This window comes from Natrix helvetica, assembly GCF_964273705.1.
Source record: "Natrix helvetica genome assembly, chromosome: 6".
NCBI lineage: Eukaryota > Metazoa > Chordata > Lepidosauria > Squamata > Natricidae > Natrix > Natrix helvetica.
Window position 1 is genome coordinate 51,749,157 of NC_138553.1, and position 22,859 is coordinate 51,772,015.

At 41.1% G+C, this 22,859-nt stretch overlaps 2 protein-coding genes across 5 annotated transcripts in view; one reads left to right on the top strand and one right to left on the bottom strand.

Annotated features, from left to right (window-relative positions):
- Nucleotides 1–221: 221 nt before the first annotated feature.
- ATP23 (ATP23 metallopeptidase and ATP synthase assembly factor homolog) lies at nt 222–21,179 on the bottom strand. 2 transcript variants are annotated; one of them, XM_081958597.1, is made up of 6 exons: nt 20,683–21,179; nt 11,150–11,195; nt 10,986–11,067; nt 6,532–6,669; nt 4,103–4,186; nt 222–802 (listed from the first exon to the last, which is right to left on the bottom strand). In XM_081958597.1, exons 1-6 carry the CDS (start codon nt 20,873–20,875, stop codon nt 599–601), a joined length of 747 nt encoding a protein of 248 aa, XP_081814723.1. In that variant the 5' UTR covers nt 20,876–21,179; the 3' UTR covers nt 222–598. The 2 variants fall into 2 exon arrangements, with proteins under 2 accessions (XP_081814723.1, XP_081814724.1); XM_081958598.1 differs by lacking the exon at nt 11,150–11,195 and having other exon boundaries at nt 20,683–20,819.
- Nucleotides 21,180–21,228: 49 nt separating this feature from the next.
- RPAP3 (RNA polymerase II associated protein 3) overlaps nt 21,229–22,859 on the top strand; it is a 54,210-nt gene continuing 52,579 nt past the window's right edge. For 2 of the 3 annotated variants that reach the window (XM_081958595.1, XM_081958594.1), the window contains exon 1: nt 21,229–21,420. The gene's annotated coding sequence lies outside the window, so the exon portion shown is untranslated. Of the gene's footprint in view, nt 21,449–22,859 lie in introns of all 3 variants that reach the window. The other variant, XM_081958596.1, reaches the window with a different exon arrangement.

Here is a 22,859-nt window from a genome sequence, read left to right on the forward strand (position 1 = left end):
ACATTGATGTTTGAGTGAAACATCAATCAAACTAGGGCAGCAATGAATAAGAATTCATGGCACTAGTCATGGCACACTCTATTTGACATGAGTTCTGAATGTGCTACAAAACAAGAATGTTATAATTTGGTTTAAGTGCTTGTTTATATATTGACTTACTACACAGCTCTGAGTTTGATGATATGCTAAATGACAAAATCACACTGTCCAACCACTTGGAATAAAGTACATACAATTAAATATGATCTTTATTCAAACAAGGATGAAAAAAATTGCAAAACTAATTAAAAGATACATAGACATCTGAAAGCCAAAGTGAACAAAGCTCAATTCTGTGACAAGCTTCTTCCCTTTTATTCCCCACAATGCAAAAGCAAATAAATAAAAGTTACTGATCTTGCAGTGAGATGCTACTTTCACAATTTGTCCTCCCTTGATGCCTATGTTCAGAAACATCAATTTTGTTTGTTGAAAAAAATATATAATAACTCAATTGGGCAAATGAAACACAGAATGGAAATTTAACAAATTGGATATAGTCTCTTCAGGGACTTCAATTATCTTCTAATGTGGTAGATAGTCTGGATACAGTTTTCATTTATAAATTTTGATAGTAACGGTGACGGTTTTGAAAACCTCTGTATGCATATTTTGCATCCAATTTGCTGTGAGGTACTCTGTCAAATGGCTCATGATCATTGAAGCAGGATTCAAAGACTTCATCTACTGCTTTCTCTGCCGTCTCTTTAGTGATATTTCTAACAGCCAACATGGAGCGAACAGCTTTCATCTTTACACAAGTCTGAAACAGGTGATGAAAAAGGCCAAGGTACATCTAATCAACTAAAGCTTTCATTAAACAAACAATTAGATTTATATAATATTAGGTAATATAACTATTATCTAAATAAATAGATAATAATTATAAGTTCTATGGATATCTTCCAATGTATTGCTATCTAACCCAAAAATCTTTTTTCCCACATTAAATGTACAGTGGGGCAAAAAAGTATTTAGTCAGCCACCAATTGTGCAAGTTCTCCCACTTAAAAAGATGAGAGAGGCCTGTAATTGGCATCATAGGTAGACCTCAACTATGAGAGACAAAATGTAAAAAAAAAAAACCAAACAATCACATTGGCTGATTTGGAAATAATTTATTTGCAAATTATGCTGGAAAATAAGTATTTGGTCAATATCAAAAGTTCATCTCAATACTTTGTTATATATCCTTTGTTGGCAATGACAGAGGTCAAACATTTCCTGTAAGTCTTCACAAGGTTGGCACACACTGTTGCTGGTATGTTGGCCCATTCCTCCACGCAGATCTCCTCTAGAGCAGTGATGTTTTGGGGCTGTCGCTGGGCAACATGGACTTTCAACTCCCTCCAAAGGTTTTCTATGGGGTTGAGATCTGAAAACTGGCTAGGCCACTCCAGGACCTTGAAATGCTTCTTACAAAGCCACTCCTTCGTTGCCCGGGCAGTATGTTTGGGATCATTGTCATGTTGAAAGACCCAGCCACGTTTAATCTTCAATGCTCTTGCTGATGGAAGGTGGTTTGCACTCAAAATCTCATGATACATGGTCCCATTCATTCTGTCCTGTACACGGATCAGTCGTCCTGGTCCCTTTGCAGAGAAACAGCCCCAAAGTATGACGTTGCCACCCCCATGCTTCACAGTAGGCATGGTGTTCTTTGGATGCAACTCAGCATTCTCTCTCCTCCAAACACGGCGAGTTGTGTTTCTACTAAACAGTTCTATTTTGGTTTCATCTGACCATATGACATTCTCCCAATCCTCTTCTGGATCATCCAAATGCTCTCTAGCAAACTTCAGACAGGCCTGGACATGTACTGGCTTAAGCAAGGGGACACGTCTGGCACTGCAGGATCTGAGTCCCTGGTGGCGTAGTGTGTTACTGATGGTAGCCTTTGTTACGTTGGTCCCAGCTCTCTGCAGGACATTCACTAGGTCCCCCCGTGTGGTCCTGGGATTTTTGCTCACTGTTCTTGTGATCATTTTGACCCCACGGGGTGAGATCTTGCGTGGAGCCCCAGATTGAGGGAGATTATCAGTGGTCTTGTATGTCTTCCATTTTCTAATTATTGCTCCCACAGTTGATTTGTTCACACCAAGCTGCTTGCCTATTGCAGATTCAGTCTTCCCAGCCTGGTGCAAGTCTACAATTTCATTTCTGGTGTTCTTCGACAGCTCTTTAGTCTTCACCATAGTGGAGTTTGGAGTGTGACTGTTTGAGGTTGTGGACAGGTGTCTTTTATACTGATAACAAGTTAAAACAAGTGCCATTGATACAGGTAATGAGTGCAGGACAGAGGAGCCTCTTAAAGAAGAAGGTACAGGTCTGTGAGAGCCAGAAATCTTGCTTTTTTTAGGTGACCAAATACTTATTTTCCACCATAATTTGCAAATAAATTCTTTCCAAATCAGGCAATGTGATTGATTGGTTTTTTAAAAAACATTTTGTCTCTCATAGTTGAGGTCTACCTATGATGCCAATTACAGGCCTCTCTCATCTTTTTAAGTGGGAGAACTTGCACAATTGGTGGCTGACTAAATACTTTTTTGCCCCACTGTATCACTTGGAAGATATCATAGTGTACAATTCAACAGTTAATAATAAATAATTCATGAGGATACTTTATCAGCTGTGTCATTTAAAAAAAACCATAAGTATTGTAATGCTTTTGCTGCAATTTTAGACCAATGAATAAATTCAATCTTTCATTATATCTAGGACTTCCATTACTTGAAATACAGATATCTAGATTACCTGATTATATGATTTCAAGAATAACAGTAAGTTTCAAAGGAATAGCCAGAAATAATTTAATATATTTATTATCTCATAAATGTTGTGGGGCATCCAAGGCCTGTATAAAGTAGTCCTGAATTATAGATTACTACCAAACAGCAATGAACAATTATTTTATCCAATAAAATAAACAAGTAATCTTAAGTGTCTATGGAGATTCTTAGTCATTCAGGTCATGGTTGTCCCAAAAGTGCTTTTTCGAGAGACAACTGTACTTTCTGGTTTTTCTTTGAAGATGTTTTGCTTCTTGCATGAGAAGCGAAAAGTCTTCAAAGAAAAAACAGGAAGTCCAATTGCCTCTTGAAAAAGCACCTTTGGGACAAGTAATCTTAGTCTTTCGAACCATAAAAATAATGTTCCATAATTTGGAATGTACATATCAACACTGAAAAATATAATCCAAGATTGGCTAAATTATGAAATAATTGATCTGGCCAATAAACAGTAGATTTCTCATCCTTAATCTCTCTTCTTTAAAATAAAGGATGCATGAAAAGTATTGCTCTCACTTTCATAATGTTAAACAGGAATATTTTAATAAATAAAACCCAAAATCATTGAAAGCTATCTTTTAACTGTATTATTGTATTTACATCTCTATATAATCACCATCATTCACTGCTTTATTAAATGCTTCACTAAATGCTGTCATAAAAGTGCTTCACATTTTGTCTCTTCAACCAGGCCTTGATAATCCTTTCCACTTCAACTACCTTTACCACTTCAAAAAAACAGTTGAGCGAAATATGAAAGCATAAGAAGGAACTTTGGACTCAACGAGACAATGCTAAGCTTCACATCACATAAGTCACCCTAGACACAATTGTGAAGGCAAATTCACTATCTTATCCCAATGTGATGACCTGATGGAAGACCAAAATGTGAAGTTCTTTCATTCTTTAAGAAGCTTGTTCATTACTGAGAAATGTATTCAGAGAATGTGATTTTATGGGGAAATAAATCCAGGTAATAAAACAACTTATTTTTAGGATTATTTTTCTGTTCCTATTTTAACATCCCTATTTTGGTTAAAATTATGGAAATGGAGGCATTTTTTAACCCCCCCCCCCTTCACGTACATGCATACACACACACAGCATAATGAATGAGAAAAAAACCTGATCTTATCCTTTTCGTGTCTATTGACACTACATTCCTTCGTAATAAATTGTTGAAGTTTGCTAAGTCTCAAATTACAGAAGAAACTACCTCAAATAAAGACATCAACCGAAATCTCTTATTTTACAGATTATTATTAACTTACCTGCTGATGCTGCTTCAGCCCAAACCTAAATCTCATCATCTCATTTATGAGAGAACAATCTCCACTGAGATTAGATGCCCGAATCTATAAAAGGTGCACAATTGAGTAGAATATTTACAGAAAAGTTAGCATAGTACCCAATTTTAAAGCTTTTGTCTAAATGGCTGCAAAACTGTCCTTCATTTCCAATTTGTTGTGTAATTGCTAAAAAGAGCTTCAACAATCAAATGGTTAAGAATAAGTGAATTATCTTGGTTGTTCATATAGCCATTCTCCAGGGATGCTATTAAAACATAATTGCTGGAAGACTATCACCTTGATCTCATTTTAGAAATATAGAACATGACCTTACTCATTCAACCAGGGCAGTAGTTTTCAACCTCAGCAACTTGAAGATGTGTGGACTTCAATGCCAAGAATTCCCCAGTTGAGAAATACTGAGCTAGGTAGTAGCTAAGTCTCAAATTACAGAAGAAACTACCTCAAATAAGACATGAACCCTAGCTGAACTTGGCTGATGGCAGAAAACTAAAGAAGAGAAGATTTTATTAATACTTGGTTGGGATAGACCAGGAAAACTCCAAGGCTGTAGGCTAGGCAAAATGTGTTTATAAGAAGCATCCCAAAACTGTACCAAACTATTCCCATACTACTGCCAATAAACTAGATGAACATATCCATGGAGATGATAGGAGTTGATATTCTGATTCAGCAATGACTTTATTTTCTTCAACCTCTAAATAATACTACCCAAACTAGCTTAAATAGTACCTCTTAAGATCTGATGGGCATCTATCTGTCAGTAAACTCTGATTATCTCAGTAGGTGGCAGTACCTAATCTATTCTTTCTGAGTTTTGAAGCTATACAAGAAATAGAGAGAGAGAAATACAGTAGGTAGGTAGGTAGGGAGAGTGTGTGTGTTGATAAGTAGGTAGAGGGATAGAGAGAGAGAGAAATATAGTAGGTAGGTAGGTGTTTCTGCTGGCACAGCACTTGATCAATGTAATTCTCATCAATCAGTTAAAGAGCTTTCCAAATGAGAAAAAAAAAAGTTTTTGCACTCTGCAAACCTCCCAAAAATGGCTCTTTTTCACAAAAATGGGCCCGTTTTTTGTCAAACAAAATTGTATGCATAGCCTAATGGAGGCTTATAGTGTGTTGCTGGGGGAAGGGGGCAAAAACGGCCAGTTTTTCGCTCATTTCTGCTCTCTCTAGCCCCCAGGAGCTCTCTGAAAGCCTCTTTAAGGCTATGCACGGCCATTTTGGTGAAGGGGCGGGGCTTCAGGAGGCAAAAAATGCTGTATTCGGTGTATAAGAAGCACTCAGATTTTCAGCCTCTTTTTAGAGGAAAAAAGGTGCATCTTATACTCCAAAAAATACGGTAATTTAAATAACTTTGTGGAGATATTATAGATTGTTTTATGTGTTTGCTTTTAAACGCTTGCTTGCAGTGAGAGTTAGAGGAATACACTGCTGTGGTCAAACAACGGCTTAAATCATTGTTTGAAAAATGCAAAACATGCTGCAGTTTCACAAGCTATTTCCCCTGTGACATTTCTAGGCTGCTCTAGATGAAAGAGGACGGAGGGAATAGACAAGTGAATATGTTGCTATATCCACTGAAGATAAGAACACACTACTCATTTAAAAACTATGCACATTACTGTATTCCTCTCTTAACACTCTCTATCCCACCCTCTTTACAAAGTCCTGGATCTGCTATAAGAGTACATAGACACAAACGCATACTCACACATATATAGACTAAAAATTTGCTGCAAACAATCTTTCCCAGAAGTTCCCTGGGTATTTAGACCTGGCTCTCTTATCTCCTGCTTTAGAGTAGCAGCTTGGTAGTTCTACTGCTATTATCTAATTTCCAGGGTGTGTTTCCCTTATTATCCTCTTCCTGAATCCCAGCATACAAGAGACATACGGTCCTCACAAGATCCACGTACTATTTTTCTGTCAATAATCAAAAGGTACCAAAAATAAAATGTTTGAATAACGTTACAATCTATACATTACATTGCAAAGTAATGTAACTAACGTTGTTGTTAAGTTCTCTTTCTCCAGACTAGAGGGAGGGACTGGAAAGTCTCCATGGGCAAATGGACAATAACCATGTCTCACTTGTGGGTACAGACTGGGATACCTACAATTTATGAATGTTTTTATACCTATCTACAAAACAGACTGATATTCACAACAGGAATTAAGCAAAGAAACATAAAATATGATAGTAGGATCACTTAATTCTACTAATTCATTCAGAAATATGTTTCACTTAAAACATCAGGATTTACTTTCTGAGTAAATAAGCATAAGACTTTACTGTAAGTGAAACTGTTGATATGAGGTTTATGCTATGTGTGTTTCTGATAACCTTATTAAAATATATTTATAAAATTAAGTTTTTCAACTTACCTCTGAACAGGCTAAATGCTTTATATTGTTAAACCAATCCACATGAGCACGGCAGTGATCAAATGCATGGATAAGTTCATGTGCAACCACTCTGTTCATTTGAGATTGACTATGTATGTTGTTTTGGCAAAGTACAATCTGCAAACAAAGTTAACCCAACATTTTAAGAATGCATTTTATTTTTAGAGCTTTCACAGCATACTGTTACATACTGTTTTATACACATCATTGTTCAACCATTCATTAGATGCCAGAGAACTTGAGGGACCTATTTATATGGTTTCCCCCTCTCTTTCCTTTTATGGGCATGAGGAACCTCCCAGAGACTAAATATACATATTAAAATACAAACTAAAATTAAAAATCAGCTGATAACATTACAATATCAGGAGGAAATCACCAGGCTGAGCCTGATGTATTATCAGTTTTGAGTCCCTTTGTGCCCACAAGAGATCTAAGTCCAATCCGCCATGAATTCCATTTTTACAGCCAAATTGCTTTGACCATTAGTGAAAAATAGTTGCTTTGTTGTTGAGCTCTGGGGATGTTCCTAATTTATTTGATTTCCTGCTATAGTTATCCAGAAATAGCACCATCTATTTCAATATAATGAAGCTAGCTTACAAAAAACTGAGGAAAAAAATGTATTTAGTATTTTAATCCAATAGAAAAAAAAAGTAGAGGGTTTAATACATGGATGAAATTCAACTTGTTCGGACTGGTTCAGGCAAACCGGTAGGGATGATTTAAATCGGTTTGCCAAACCAGTAAAAATCACCCCTGGTTGCTCCGCCCATACCCGCCCAGTCGTCTCTCACCCCTTCCGGCCAATCGCTCACCCATTCCGGCCGCTCGCTTGCCCCTTCTGGCCACTCACTCACCCCTTCCAGCTGCTCGCTCCACCCACCCTTCCCTGTCCTATTTTTGTTGCCTTCACCATGCAGCCCAGCTAATCACCTTGCCCATTCAGCTCACCAAAGGTAAAGAATGCATGCCCCCCACTCATTTTTTGCCTTGAGTTCGGCCCAGGGCCCAGAGACACGCCACTCCGAGCCCCAGAGCCGGCTCCTGCTTTGACTAGGTCAGGGAATGTACCATTCCTGGGCTCTGGCCTTGCCCCAGAGGGCGCCTGCTCACCGCCCGCCTCAACCGGGTCATAGAATGTGCCATTTCCCGGGCTTTGGCCTTGCTCTGGAGCTCCCACCCACCTGTTCTCCCTTCGCCACATGACGTGTCCCTCCCGCAGCTGTATGCCAGGGAAGGCAAGCCAGGGCTGAGCTGTCGCCGCTGGGCTCCCTGCCAGCCTGCATCTTGCCCCCCTTGTCGGGAGATGCTTGCAGCCGCCGCCGCCTTTTTTCTTTTTGGTGCAGCTGGATGCTTCTTGTGCCGAAAAAGGGATGGCGCTTGGGCAGGCTTCTTGCAGTGAAAATTACTGGAGCCACTCTGCTTCTTGAACATGCTGCACCGCCAACCTATTCCATGCGCTAGCTGCACACGTGCACACTGTTGCCTGCTGCCGCTGCACCGGAGGGACTCGTCTGGGCAAGTCTGAACGGAGCAGCACAGCAGGCAACAGGGTCCATGTGTGTGACCGGCACATTGAACAGGGCAGTGTGTTCAAGAAGTGAAGCTGCTCTGGTAATTTTCACTGAAGAAGCCTGCTCAGTGGCCATCTCTTTTTCGGCACAAGATGCGTCCAGTCACACCGAAAAAGAGGCTGCTACTGCAAGCATCTTATGACAAGGGGGGCGAGATAAGGGCTGGCAGGGAGCCCAGTGGTGACAGTTCAGCCCTGGTTGCCTTTCCTTGCAGCCAGCCGTGGCAAGAAGGTAAGTATGCTTCGCGTGGTGAAGGGAGAGAGGGATTCCTTTAACAGATTAGGCCAGGCTTAGGCAGAAAATAGGTGGAATAGAAATGAAAAAAAATTCCTACCAGGTTCTGTGGGCATGGCTTGGTGGGACGATCCATGTGACTGAGTGGGCATGGGCATGAGTGATGTCGAGTTGGTCACACCCACTCAGTCACCAAGTCACACCCACAGAACCAGCAGGGAAAAATTTTGAATTTCACCACTGGTTTAATATAGGTAGGATTCAAAATGTTTTACTACTGGTTCTGTGGGCATGGCTTGCTTGGTGGGCGTGGCTTGGTGGTCATGTGACTGAGTGGGCATGGCCAACTCAATGTCCCTCATGTCAAGGGCCCTTCCCCTCCCAGCCATTCTTTGTCACACCCAGCCTCAATGTATCTATAATTCTGTAAAAATGTTGTTCCTCTTTTTTCGACTTAATTGTCTACATACTATGAAAGTAGATGTACTTCCATGGACCACTGAAAGGAGGAAATGGCTCGCATGCTTTGCCCAAGAGTGTGATAGGCAATAGGCTTTTAAGGGGCTGCCAGAAAGAGGGGGGGCAATGTATTTTCCAAAGCACCAGAAGGCAAAACAAGAAGCAATGGATGGAAACTGAACAAAGAGAGAAGCAACCTGAGGAGAAACTTCCTGATAGTGAGAACAATTAACCAGTGGAACTGCTTGTCTCCAGAAGTTTTGGGTGCTCTATCACTGGAAGTTTTTAGGAAAAAACTGGATGGGCCATTTCTCTGAAATAGTATAGGATTCCCCTCACCCACCCACCCAGGGTCCCTTCTAAGTGTTATTCTGTTATTCTGACACCTTTCCCAGGACCTCTACTCAGATTTTGGCATCCTCAGTTTTCCTGCCTGAGCAGGGATTGGACTAGAAGACCTCCAAAGTCCCTTTCAACTCTGTTATTCCTGAGCTAAATAGTTAAGGGTTAAAGAACTGCTTCTAGCCATTCATTTTAATAAGATTTTCAGAAACCTGCAGTTGAAAGTTCTTCATGTCTCCTTACCCTGAAGATCCAATTTCATTTGGAATTTAATCCCAAACTGATTGCGCTTTTAGCATTTCTCTTGATACTTCTCCAAAATGCACTCCCAAGAAGCCACATCTCCATCTCTCTCTCTCACTCACTCACTCTCTCTCATACACACACACTCTCTCTCACACACACAGACTCTCTCTGTCTCTCACATACACAGACACCTGGTCTGGGCATATACTCTTCATGACGGAGTCCTTCCCAGGGAGCAAAGCATGGCTTGGATGAACTGATCTGGCGAGCTCCAGAGCAGCAGCGGCGGCGGCAGTGCTCTGGGAGGGCGAGAGTATGTACTGGGGCTGCCCATGCACACCACAGCGGAGTAGCAGTCTTGGACCCAGTGGCAGCGAAAGAAGGAAGAAAGCAAGTGGCAGTGGCAGCGGTGCTCCAGGAGGGCGGGCGGATGTCCCTGGGCTGCTGCACACACACTGCAGCAGAACAGCAGTCTCAGCCCCAGAGGCAGCAGCAGAAGGAAGAAAGTGAGCAGTGGCAGCCATGCTCCAGGACAGCGGACAGATATCCCTCGGAACGCTGTCGCCTCCCCCTCTCGGCCCCAGCACAGCAGCTGCATCTCCTGCAAAGGCCGCCCGCCCACCATCCGGTCGGCCTGGCCCAGAAGTGGAGCATCTCCCTTCACGGGCTGGATGCGTGACCCAACCTTGAAAGGCAAGCAAGCATGGGGAACCGCCGGGAAGGCTGTGTGGAAGGCAGGCAAGCATGGCAGGGCCGCAGGGAAGGGAGTAGGCTGCTAGCTTCCTTCCCCGTGGCTGGACAGCCCCAACATGCTTGCCTGCCTTCTATGTGACCTTTCCGACGGTCCCTGTGGCCAGGCCCGCTTGCCTGCCTTTGCAAGCTGGCCATGGGGACACCAGGAAAGTCACGTGGAAGGCAGGCAAGCATGTCAGGGCCAGCCATGGGGAAGGGAGTAGGGGAGGTCTTCGCAAGCAGGCCTGGTCACAGGGACCACCAGGAAGGCCATGTGAAAGGCAGGAAAGCATGGCAGGGCCACGGGACATGGGGAAGGGAGTAGGGGAGGAAGGCTGGGATGGTGGGGGTGGAAGGGGCAGCTAGCTAGGCTGTGACTCACAGGCTTACCTGGCAGGCAGCTCAGGGCCACTCAGTTGAGGTGCAGCGCTTCAGGCAAACAAGCTCCAGAGCAGAGCCAAGCAAGGATCCACACAGTAGAAGTGAGGAGTGAATGGGTGGGGCGAGTGGGTGACTGAGTGTTGAGTGGGGTGCGCGAGCATCGGGTGGGTGGGGCGAGCGGTGAGTGAGCAGGGCGAGCGAGTGGCGACTAGACGGGGGGACAACCAGAGGTTGCTACAGGTTCAGCGACCCAGGCCAAATTTCCCCTAACGGTTCGCACGAACCGGTATGAACCAGCTTAATACCACCTCTGGTTTAATAGCAATATATTTAAAATATTGAGATTGACAAAAATTCTAAACTCTGCTATTTAACACTGACTACATAACTATTTTTTAAAGTTATTTTGTAAGCAGAGCATAAAAAGGTGCAAACATTAGGCAGAAAAAAAAAGTAGTTTACCTGTGATACTGAAGAATCAAATCCTCCACCAACGTGTTTATCACAATTTTCACATGAAATGTGTCGAGTATTGGTAACAGCACTAAAACAATTGAAGAGTCACACATATAACAAATACAATACAGAACATTTATATAATAATATTTGGACATAAATTATCTCACCAGCCAGAATTCTTCATAGCTTCAAGTAGCAGTTTAGCTTGTGGACCTAGAATAAATATTGGCATAATAACTCATTTCTGAACAAATCTGTTGTTCAGAAAAAAAAAACCTGCAGAGTTCATCTTTAAATTACCACAGAAAGTGTTTACAATATCATTAAACTTATGAAACATCATACATCCAGAAGCCATTTATAGATACCATAATCAAAACACAAAAATGATTGACTGTAAGAGATACCATAATCAAAACACAAAAATGATTGACTGTAAGAGATACTACTGGTAAAATCAAATTTGACTGCTGAAGGAAGAAAAAACTGAGGAAGCACTTATCCTTAAGATTTATGAGTAATTAATAGAGCTGTCAGAAGTATTAATTATTAATATTTATGAATTATTATTAACTTTGTAGATAGAGATATTCTTGAGATTGTGGGTTAATTTTATTTGAGAATAATAATAATAATAATAATAATAATAATAATAATAATAATAATAATAAATAATACTAAAGAATTTAAGGAGGTACAACAGGGGGTATGGGAAATAATCTTCAATGTGTAACTTCACTGTGTAACTGTGTCTGTTATTTTGGAGAACCACCTTTTGATTATTAGAGATGAGAAGTACATCAAACATATCAAAGATAGGAAAGAAAGCCTCATCTACACCCTCATCAGCAACATCATCAGCTGCATCAAGCCCATCTAATTCATATGAACTATGCAAGAAGACATAAATTACCAAAAGCAGTGCACGTTAGGTTTACCAAGAAGACACTGAGAGATGAAGTATACAAAAGAATGAGAGATGAACCTATGAAGTATAAAGGATGAGAAATTCTGACTTTAAAGCTGATACCTAGAAGAGTTAGAGAGCAATGGAGACAATATCAATTCTTGACAGCACAACTGATCAAATATAATCTGATGTGCAGATGATTGATACCAGAAGGAATTCTGGCTTCCTGGCAAGACAAAAAATTCAGGGTAGATACCTTAGATAAAGCACATGAATTTTTTTGAGCACCATTTTACTGCAAGCGAAAAGCAGGAAAACAGAGAGGAGATAGAAAGTAAAAGTCAAGATGAACTGCAAGTTGAAGAAAAAGTTTTAGAGCAAGAAGAAAGAGTGAGGGTAGAAAATGAGCAGGCAGAACGAGAAAGTCTAAGGACAGAGAGAGCTAAGAACAACTAGAAGGGTAAGACCTATATATAAGTAAAAAAATGGATGAGGAAGTAAAGATGCTATCTGTCAACATAAATGGATTGAACTCCCCCACAAAAAGAAAAAAAAACTTTCACAAAACTAGAAAGACTAATATTGGATATAATTTGTTCTCAAGAAGTGCATATTAAAAAGCAACACAGCACCCTATTGGAATACCTCAAAATTGGAAATTGTACTTATCACTAGCACATCAAAAGAGGGGTAGCACTGTATGTCAGAGAATCATTAAAAACTAAACAAGTATATGCAGATGAAGAAGGGGGAATACTAATGATGAAGGTATTAATAAACCAGAAACAAAGGTTCCTGATTGCAATATACACTCGAAATAATAAGCAGGAAGAGTTTTACAAAAGACTTCAAAAAAAGTTAACCGAAAGGGACTATGAAAATATATGTATAATAGGGGACTTCAATGCAATTGTGGACGTTAAAAAAGATTACAGAAACAGCAAAATAAATTTAAAAAAAAGAACATTTCCAAAAGCCTTTTCTGAAATGACACAAGAAATAGGCTTGCAGGATGTATGGACAGAGCAAAACCCAAAGGCAAATCAATACAATACACATTCTACTCAAATAGACATCAATCGTGATAGATTGAGAATAGACATGGTGTGGATTATGTCAGGAATGAGAAGAGATGTCCAAGAGGTAGATATAGCAACAAACATATGGGCAGATCACAATCTCATAAAAGTTACATAGAAGGGACAAAAGCAGAAACCGAGATGGACAATGAATTAAACTATCCTAAAAAACAAGGAATTCACACAAATGAAAGAAAACAAAATGGAATTTTTCTTTAAAGAAGACAGAAAAGAAGAAACATCACTGCGAAATGTCTGGGATATGGCAAAAGCATACATGCAAGGATTAGCGATAACACATATAGCAAGAACAAGAAAAAGAAACAACAGCAAAACATATTACAAGACGAGCTTAAAAGACTAGAGATAGAACTGTAGAAGGACCCGCAAAAAAAAAAAGTGATGTAATAAAACATAAATTGAACTTAATAGTGCAAGATGAAATGGCACAAAAAATTAAAATGGCAAAACAATTTTTTTTGAACATGCAAATAAGCCAGGTTAGCGTACAAATTGAAAAAAGAAAAAGAGAAGAAAATGATACATCAATTGCTAGACGAAAAGGGGATTCTTCATCAGCAGAATGAAGATAAAAAGAAAATTTTCTTCAGGAATTCTTCAGGAAACTGTACAGTCAAGAAAAAATGTCAGAAGATGCAACTAAACAATATCTGGAAAAGGCTGGTTTAACTAAAATATCGGACACAGTGAGAATAATGTTAAATGAAAGAACGACAATGGAAATAATGGAAGCATGCCAGATCCCTATAAAGAGATACTGCCATTCAATTGGGAGGAGGGGGGCCTTGGAGTCAATTTATTGGAAATGCCTGTGACAACTGATATTTTACAACTGGTTTCCTGGCGCCGAAAGGCCGGAGATCCCACCACCTTTTGGGGAATGTTTATGATGGCTGTGTGGGGTGTTTTACTTTAATGCCTAACAGAAGATAGCCATGGGAATATTCAGCTCTCAGGGTAATTGATAAAGGAAACATCTTCACACTTGTGTATTGGTTAGAATTTACATGGGAGGGATCATTACTGCTTTAATTCTACCTGCATTGCCTAAGGGGATTCAGATATTGCTTTGCCTCTAATGGTTTCCATTCTTCTTAATTAAAGGTTCCTTTTGAAATAATCCATTTCAAGAGTCTTCACTTTCTTAAGTTAGGAGAGGAGCCATTACATAGAAGCAATTAAAAGACAAAAAAATAACAAAACACCTGGACCAGATGAGCTTCCTGCAGAACATTATAAAAGTTTACAAGAGGCAACTAGACCCTTATTGCTGGAGGTCTACAATGAAGCGTTATCAAAGACCAAACTCCCCCAAACCTGGACAGAAGCATACATTACATTAATACCAAAGGAAGACACAAACCCTCAACAGATAAAAGCTACAGACTAATATCATTACTAAACATAGATTATAAAATATTCACCTCTATAATTTCAGAAAGACTAAAAAGATTTTTAAATGAATTCATACGTCCCGATCAGAATGGCTTTCTACCTAAAAGACAATTCAAAAATTACATGAGGATTATTATGAACGCATTGGAATACTACGAAGTCCACTCCAAAAAACAGCTAGCATTTATCTTTCTGGATGCACAAAAAGCCTTTGATAACATGAACTGGCAGTTTATGACACTACAATTGAAAAGCATGAACTTTGGTGACAACTTTGTAAAGATAATCCAAGCAATATACTCCAATCAAATGAAGAAAGTGATAGTAAATTGAGAAATAACAGAAAAAATTAACATAAACAAGGGTACAACACAAGGATGTCCATTATCCCCTCTTTTATTTATACTAACTCTAGAAGTCTTACTTAGACAGATCAGACAAGACCCAGAAATAAAAGGTTTGAAGACAAAAAAAAAAGAACAATATAAGGGAGAAGTATTTGCTGACAACCTAGTATTTATTTTGGATGAACCCCTAGAAACAGGACCCAAATTAATAAAGATAGAACAGTTTGGTGTGGTGGCAGGACTTAAAATAAATAAGGAAAAGATCAAGATACTAACAGAAAACCTTACAAACAGAAAATCGAACTGACAGAAAAGATGGACATGCAGATAATTTAAAAAGTTAAATACTTGAGAATTTGGCTAACAGCATCCATTAAAGAAGACAACTATACTAAATTAATACAGCAAATAAAGACAGATCTGGACAAATGGAAAAATCTACAACTGTCGTTGGTCGGAAGGATAGCCGTAACAAAAATGAATATTCTACCAAAATTGCTATTCTTATTTCAAGCAATTCCAATAAAGTTAGAAAAAAAGTTTTTTGAGGATTTAAATAGAGGTGCTAAAGTTCATCTGGTAAGGCAAAAAACCAAGAATCAAACTGAAAATGCTACAAGATACCAAAAACAAGGGAGGGTTTGGGCTACCGGAGTGGGAGTTCTATTACCAGGCTTCAGTACTCACATGAGTGAAGGAGGGATAAATTTGAAGAACAAAAGAATATTGACGATAGAAGGGCATGATTTAGAATTGGGGTGGCATGCATTTGCATGGTACAGGAAAAGTAAACCACATAGATACTTCCAAAGGCAATATATTAGAAATGCTCTGTTGTCAATATGGGAAAAAATCAAACAGAATCACTATATGAAAATACCGATCTGGCTATCCACGATGGAAATGCTAATATACCCTAATGTTTTAGATCTGGATAAAATTGTAAGGTACAAAGATATACTAAATGAACAAGGGAACTAAAATCAAAACAGGAACTAAAAAATCAGAGAATTGACTAGGACTGGTGGCCACATATCTAAATACATATTAACGATGTCAACAGCATACAAAGAAAACCTTTACAAAATATTTCAGCAAAAATGTTCCCAAATATGTCACCAGAATGTTGGAAATGTAAACAAGTACCGGGATCCTACTATCATATGTGAGGGACCTGTCCAATGGCCACCTATTCCAAGCAGCTGGCCTGGCTCAACTTTGATCTAACCATATCGCTCCTGACGGGCTTTTACTGGGTATTTTAATTATATTTAATTATCTAGGGGTTTTTAAATATTGTATTTTAATTGTTTTATTTATCAGCCGACCTCCTCCTTGTGTATGTCTCGGTATATGTCTTTGTTATATGTTTGTTTTGTCCATATTTATTTCATATGTTTCATTGTACGCCGCCCCGAGTCCTTCGGGAGAGGGTGCGGCTAAGAAATAAATATTTATTATTATTATTATAAAAAAATAAATAAAAAAAATTGGTCAAAGATAAAAAGGTGGTCCATCCCCGCTGGACGCAGGTATGAAGAACCCGTCCCCACAGTGCCTCCTCACTCAGTTTAAGGCTTTGTTCAGCCTTCAAACAGTAAGGCCGGCAGTGGAATCGAAATCGGCCGGGCACAGGAACCAACACCATCCATGGTGCGCTGCTCGCTTGTATATGCCAGCCTTACTGTTTACAAAGCCTTCAACTGAGTGAGGAGGCACTGCGGGGGCAGGTCCTTCACACCCACGTCCAGCCCGCCGGAGTTTGCTGTGCTGGGGCAGGAATGATCCTGTCATGCGGAGCCCAGCGCTGCTTGAGCAGGAACAACAATGAGAAGAGTGCTAAGGCTTTGCGCCAGCCGACTAACCAAGCAATGAGCAGGTCAGGCGGAGCTGGCTGGTTGGGGAGAGGGAAATCATGGCTGCTTAGGTAGTGGTAACTGCCACCAGCAGCTTCAATGCCCCAACTGAAGCAGAGATTGCTCTCTCTCTCTCTATCATACACATACACAGAGTTTGGAGAGCCCCCTTCCTCCCTCTTTCTCTCCTTGCTGTGGCGGCAGTTGTGGCGCTTCAGTGCTTGGCTGGCAGGGCGGTAAGGTAAGCCGGTGCAGGTGTGGGGGGAAGCTCCATGCCCCCCACCTTGCTTTGTTCCCCACCGCCTTACTATGTGGCCGCCGCAACCGTGCGTTGCTCAGTCTCCTGCTAGGTTATGGCAGCGAGCAACAAGTGACGAAGAACGAAGTGAAGTGGTGGGAGGGGTGAAGGATGAAGCAAGGCATGGGGTGCTGAGTGGCTCCACCTGCCCCGCCTTACCTGAGGGCCCTTCAGCAGACCGAACCCTAACCCCCCCCCCCTCCAGGGCAGTCACAACCCTTTTACTAACCTGTTTTCCAGCATTTTTCTCTGTCACCACATGCAGGGCAACTAAAGTAGTCTGTGGGACTATGGTAAAAAAATAGTTCAGACATTCCAACCTTGCCAGATTTTTTTTTTCATGAGAAGTTGGAAGGTCTGAACAATTTTTTTTACTGTTTTTACCGTAGTTCCACAGACTACTTTACTTGCCCTGCACATGGCGATGGAGAACTGGGCGTGTGCATGCGCAAGCACACTGGGATGGCGTGGGCCTGGCTGAAGTGACACAGGCTAGACCCTTACAGTTTCCAAGATGGCACACAGACCCTGAGTTTGACACTCTTGCTATAGGCTAATCAATCTATCAATAACAATAACAACAATAATAATAATAATGGTCAAGAACAAAGCATTGCATGGCCAATTTCTGGAAAACATAAAAGATAAAGTGGACAGTGAAAAAACTTGGTTATGGTTAACAGCAGGTACATTAAAGAAAGAAACAGAGTCACTAATCCTGGCTGCGCAAGAACAAGCTATCCACACAAATGCCATTAAGGCCAAAATCGAAAAATCCTCTGATGATGCCAAATGCAGACTCTGCAAAGAAGTTGATGAAACTGTTGACCACAAACTCAGCTGCTGTAAAAAAATCGCGCAGGCTGATTATAAATTGCGGCACAATTCAGTAGCACAAATGATCCACTGGAATTTGTGCAAAAATTATAATATTAAAACAGCAACAAACTGGTGGGAACATAAGCCTGAAAAAGTCGTCGAGGGTCAGATGGTCAAGAACTTGTGGGATTTTCGCAAACGGATAAAATACTGGCGCATAATACACTAGACATCACACTGGTTGAGAAAAATAAGGTTACAATCATAGACATCGCAATACCAGGTGATAGCAGGGTCGCCAAGAAGGAATATGAAAAAATCGCAAAATACCAGGACTTAAAAATCGAAATCCAACGATTATGGCACAAACCAGCAGTGGTAATTCCAGTGGTAATCGGCACACTGGGCGCTATTCCAAAAGCACTGGAATTACATTTAAAACAGTTAAAAATTGACAAAATCACCATGCAGTCAAATGCAAAAGGCCGCACTGCTTGGATCCGCACACATATTACGAAAATACGTTACGACGTCCTAGGCCCGACTAGTAATCAATGCCAAATCCGGCAAAACAACTGGCCGCTGTGATACAATTCTGTATATAATAATAATAATAATAATAATAATAATAATAATAATAATAATAATAATAATAATAATAATAATAATAATAATAATAATAATAATAATATAGCAGCAGCAGCAAAGAAAGGACTGAAAATTTCACACTTGGTGTACATGGATGATTTGAAGCTGTTTGGTAAAACAAAAGCTGAACTGAATGTATTAATTGAAAGCACAAAAGAATTTAGCCAAGACATTGGTATGCAGTTTGGAATTGACAAATGTGCAACAATGGCAACCAAGGCAGGCAAGGTCCTGGAAGATGATGGAATACGACTTGAGAATGAAGACATGATAAAGGCAGTAAAACCAGAAGAAGGCTACAAGTACTTGGGGATTTTAGCGACCTCTGACTTAATGCATAAAAAAGTCAAGGAATTAACCTCAGCCAAGTACGTTCAACGAATTCGCAAGATATTAAAGTCCCAACTGAGTGGAGGAAACATCATAAAAGCCATAAATACCTGAGCTATACCTGTAATTTGATACTCTGCAGGAATAATTGACTGGCCCCAGATGGAGTTGGACAATTTGGACAGAAAAACAAGGAAGCTTATGACAATGAATCATGCTTTGCACCCTAAAAGTGATGTTGACCGATTGTATCTACCAAGAGCAGAGGGTGGTTGAGGACTCCTACAAGTAAAGCAGACTGTGGTAGAAGAAAGACACAGCTTGAATGATTACATCCAGAAAAGTGAAGAACCAATGAATAAGAAGTAAATGAAGGAGGTCTTTTGAAGACAACTAAGTTAAAAGCTGAATATAAGAAAGAAGTAATTGAGAAGCGAGCTGAAAATTGGAAAAGCAAAGCTATGCATGGCCAATACTTGAAAAGTATTGAAGGCAAAGCTGACCAAAAACTAACTTGGAACTGGTTAAGATCAGGAGTACTGAAAAAAGAAACAGAAGGCTTTATTTTGGCAGCTCAAGAACAAGCCTTAGCCACAAACTGCATGAAGGCAAAAATTCAACGTTACCACCAACAGCAAATGTCGCCTCTGTGAGAAAGATGAGACATTCAACCACTTGATCAGCAGGTGCAGCAAAATTTCACAAACTGAATACCTACAATGCCATGACCGGGTTGCTAAGATTATTCATTGTGCCAAAAGTTTGGATTTGAGTACAGCAAAAACCACTGGGACCATCAGGTTGAGAAGGTTTTAGAGAATGAGAAAGGCAAAATCTTGCGGGACTTCAGAATCCAGACTGAAAGGCACTTGGCCTACAACACACCTGACATAACAATAGTTGAAAAGAAAAAAAGTATGGTTCATTGACATTGCAATACCTGGTGATGCATGAATTGAAGATAAACAGCAAGAAAAAAATCACAAAATACAGGGACTTGCAAATTGAGGTTGAGCGACTTTGGAAAATGAAATTGAGTGTTGTCCCGATTGTAATTGGATCCCTTGGAGCAATACCTAAAGGGCTACCTCGCTATTTGAAAATTCTAAATTTGCCTGACTTGAACATTCTGTCTCTACAAAAAACCACCCTACTTGGAACAACTTATATCCTCCGACCTTACGTTAACAGTTCCTAGGGTCCTTGGTTAGGACTCGAGCTGTTAGGCTACCAACCAGCCCCAAAGGCTGTGAATCTCACCAAAGATTAAACACATAATAATAATAGTAGTAGTACAGTTTGATTCAGATGACACTTGATATAAGAGCAAAATTATTCTCCAAGTTTATTAAAATAAATACTCCAATGATATTTTATTTTTGCTCTCTCCTGGGCCAGATCTCCTCTGCATTAACAATGACCACAGTTGGAGAGGAACAAGCATTCTCTTTGTTGTTAGTTGGTAGGTTTAACCTTCTAAGTCACTTTGGAAAGATTTACAATCTGGAAATATCAAATACAAATATTATTATACAAGTATAATAAATAATATCAACACCACATACTACAATTCTGCATTAAGTTATCAACTTCCATTTTTGAACTCTTCAGATCTCATGGTTGAATTACATACTCTAAAATTTTGGATCTTTCCACATTTTCCCATTTTTTTCTGCCCCCATTTTGCCTTTTGAAGAATTCTTCAATGAGAAAGTGTGTGTAGGTGTATACATATTTCTATAACTGTACAGATATCGTTTCATAGCATTTTGGTGGGTAACTATACTGGAGTTACTTTAGATGGGACAATATATTTTCAAGGTCAGAATTACAATTTACCACGCAGTAAACTTTAAGGAAATATGTTAAGGCTCATTTGTTTGAGGAGAGCACAAACTAAATACCTAGAGCTATTTTTTTGAGGCAGAAGTCGGTACATCACCCTTTCTCATTAGAAAAATACCTTCTCACGAACAGGGAGCAGAGGGAGGACTTACCCTCTAAGGCAACCTTCAGCATCGACTGACACCTATGCTGGGAACCAAACAAGGTGGATATTATTTTTCCCTTCAACGCGGGCTTCTTCCCCTGGCCAAGAGTTCGCTCGGGAAACCGACTGTAGCCGAAGTCCTCCTCCTGCTCTTCGCCACAGCCGCGACTCTCCGGTTGCGAAGTCTGTTCAGATGTCATCGTTCATACAAGTACGGGCAACGGAGCAAACGGAGACGTCTGTTCACATGGCCTCCCAGGCCACCGTAACCGTCCCTCGAATCCAGGCAAAGGCCATCTTCCGCTGAAACCATAGAGGTTTGCCATGCGTGTTTCCTACTGCCTGTCTGGGGCGATTCATCGTAGGTAAGCTAAAGTAAGTTGGGGTCCATAGAGCTCTTCCTTTATGCCTCTTTTCCAAACCATGTATAGGCGAATAAATTGTAATTCTCTTGCCTCGGCAACTTTCTAGATTCTGTATCTATGAAGCGGGGTAGTGGAAGCGCGCCAATCATGCGCATTCTGTGTAGGGAGAAGTAAACGAGGGAGTGGACGAGGGGAGCTGTCGACGCTCTTTCTCGTTTTCTCTTTCTACCTAACTTGGACTATAGAAGTTGGAAGTGTTTTCTCCTAGAGCGGCTTTCACGGCGACGCACCTCCCTTCGCTTGGCACACTGGGTGTTGTGTGAAACGAGAGCGAGACGGTCTTCGGCGAGCAGAAGAAAGAGGAGTTTGCAGTTGCAGAGGTTGGGGCCGCCCCGCTACTGTTGCCAGGCAGGACTGGGGGGAAAAAGTAAAGAAAGTTCATTGAGGTTGGGTTAATGGCTTGTTTCTTGGGTGCTTATGAAAAACCGGGAACATGGAGCCTTGTTTTCCTTTCCGGCGCAGTTGGAGAAATTGACTCCTTCCTTCTTTTTGGAGTGTGACATTAGCATTCACAGGCCGCACCCAGGAGAATTCTTTTGCATTGTGGGAGTACCGCAATGCATCAGGGTTGCTTCCCCACTTCGTTCGCTCCCTCTCCCCCGCGTCCCTTTATACCCACCATACATAGATCTCTCTTTTTTTTTAACATGCCCTTTAAACAAAAGAAAGTCCCGCCAAAATGATGGGCTTTATGAGGCTACAAAATATGAATATATACAGAAATAAGGCATGCTTATATCAATCTGACTTGTATATAAAAGTAAGTTGCACCCATGATTTGCTCTAATTATTTCTCATTTGAGTAAAAAATTAAAAAGTAGATTAGTTGTTCTATATCAGTTTTTTTAAAAGTTCAAGAGCGCTTGCATGGGCAGAATTCGTGCTTCTGGTTTGATTCCCTTAGTGCAGTGATGGCAAACCTATGGCATGCGGGCCACAAGTGGCACGCAGAGCCATTTGTCAGGGCATGCCAGGCGCTGCGCTGGCCAGCTGAGTTCACCCTTTTTTAAAGCCATTTTTTGCCCTCCCCAGTATTAAATAGGCGAGCAAGCAAGAGGCTGACACCGCTGAGGTAATTTAACAGGTTTAATTACCTCAGGGACCACAATTGGGGTCTCCCATCGGGAATAGTCGACAGGCTCCAAAACGCCCTGCGCTAAAAGCTTGTCAAGCTCGGCATCAACCTTGGCCCTCAAGGTGAAAGGCACCCTGCAGGCCTTTAGCCTAATAGGGGCAACCTGGGGATCTAGGTTGAGGGAGATGGGGGTGCCCTTGTAAGCACCCAATTGCCCGTCAAAGACGTCAGCGTAAGCTGCTAATACGTCAGCCACGTCTGGAGGCGTGGCATTGACATGGCGCACCCCGTGAACTGACAGCCCCAGGGCTGGGAACCAATCAAGGCCCAATAGGGCCGGTAGGGGTTTTTCCACGACTAGGACAGGAAGGCCCCAGAAAACTCCCCATATTCCACCCGCACAGTATGACAAGCCAGGGTGGGAATAAGAGTCCCCTGGTAGTCTCTCAATGCAATGTCCGGGGCGGATAGTTGGTTCTTAAGGATGCCTGGGCAGAGGCGGGAGAATTCTGCCCAGGAGAGGAGGGACCGGGACGAGCCCGAGTCAACCTCCATTATGCAGGGGGAGCCCTCAATCAGGAGGGAGGCCTTGATCCGTCCTGCACCTGCAGACACGTGGTAGGTCGACTCTGCAGGGGTGGCCGGAAGTCCGCTTCAATGGCGTAGCAGCCATCTCGGGGCCGT

Coding starts and splice junctions, on each gene's coding strand:
- ATP23 (XM_081958597.1), bottom strand. CDS start 20,875: ATGACATCTGAACAGACTTCGCAACCGGAGAGTCGCGGCTGTGGCGAA. Junction 11,068..11,149: donor GCTATGAAGAATTCTGGCTG/GTGAGATAATTT, acceptor CAATTGTTTTAG/TGCTGTTACCAATACTCGAC. Junction 4,187..6,531: donor AGCATTTAGCCTGTTCAGAG/GTAAGTTGAAAA, acceptor CACCTTTTATAG/ATTCGGGCATCTAATCTCAG.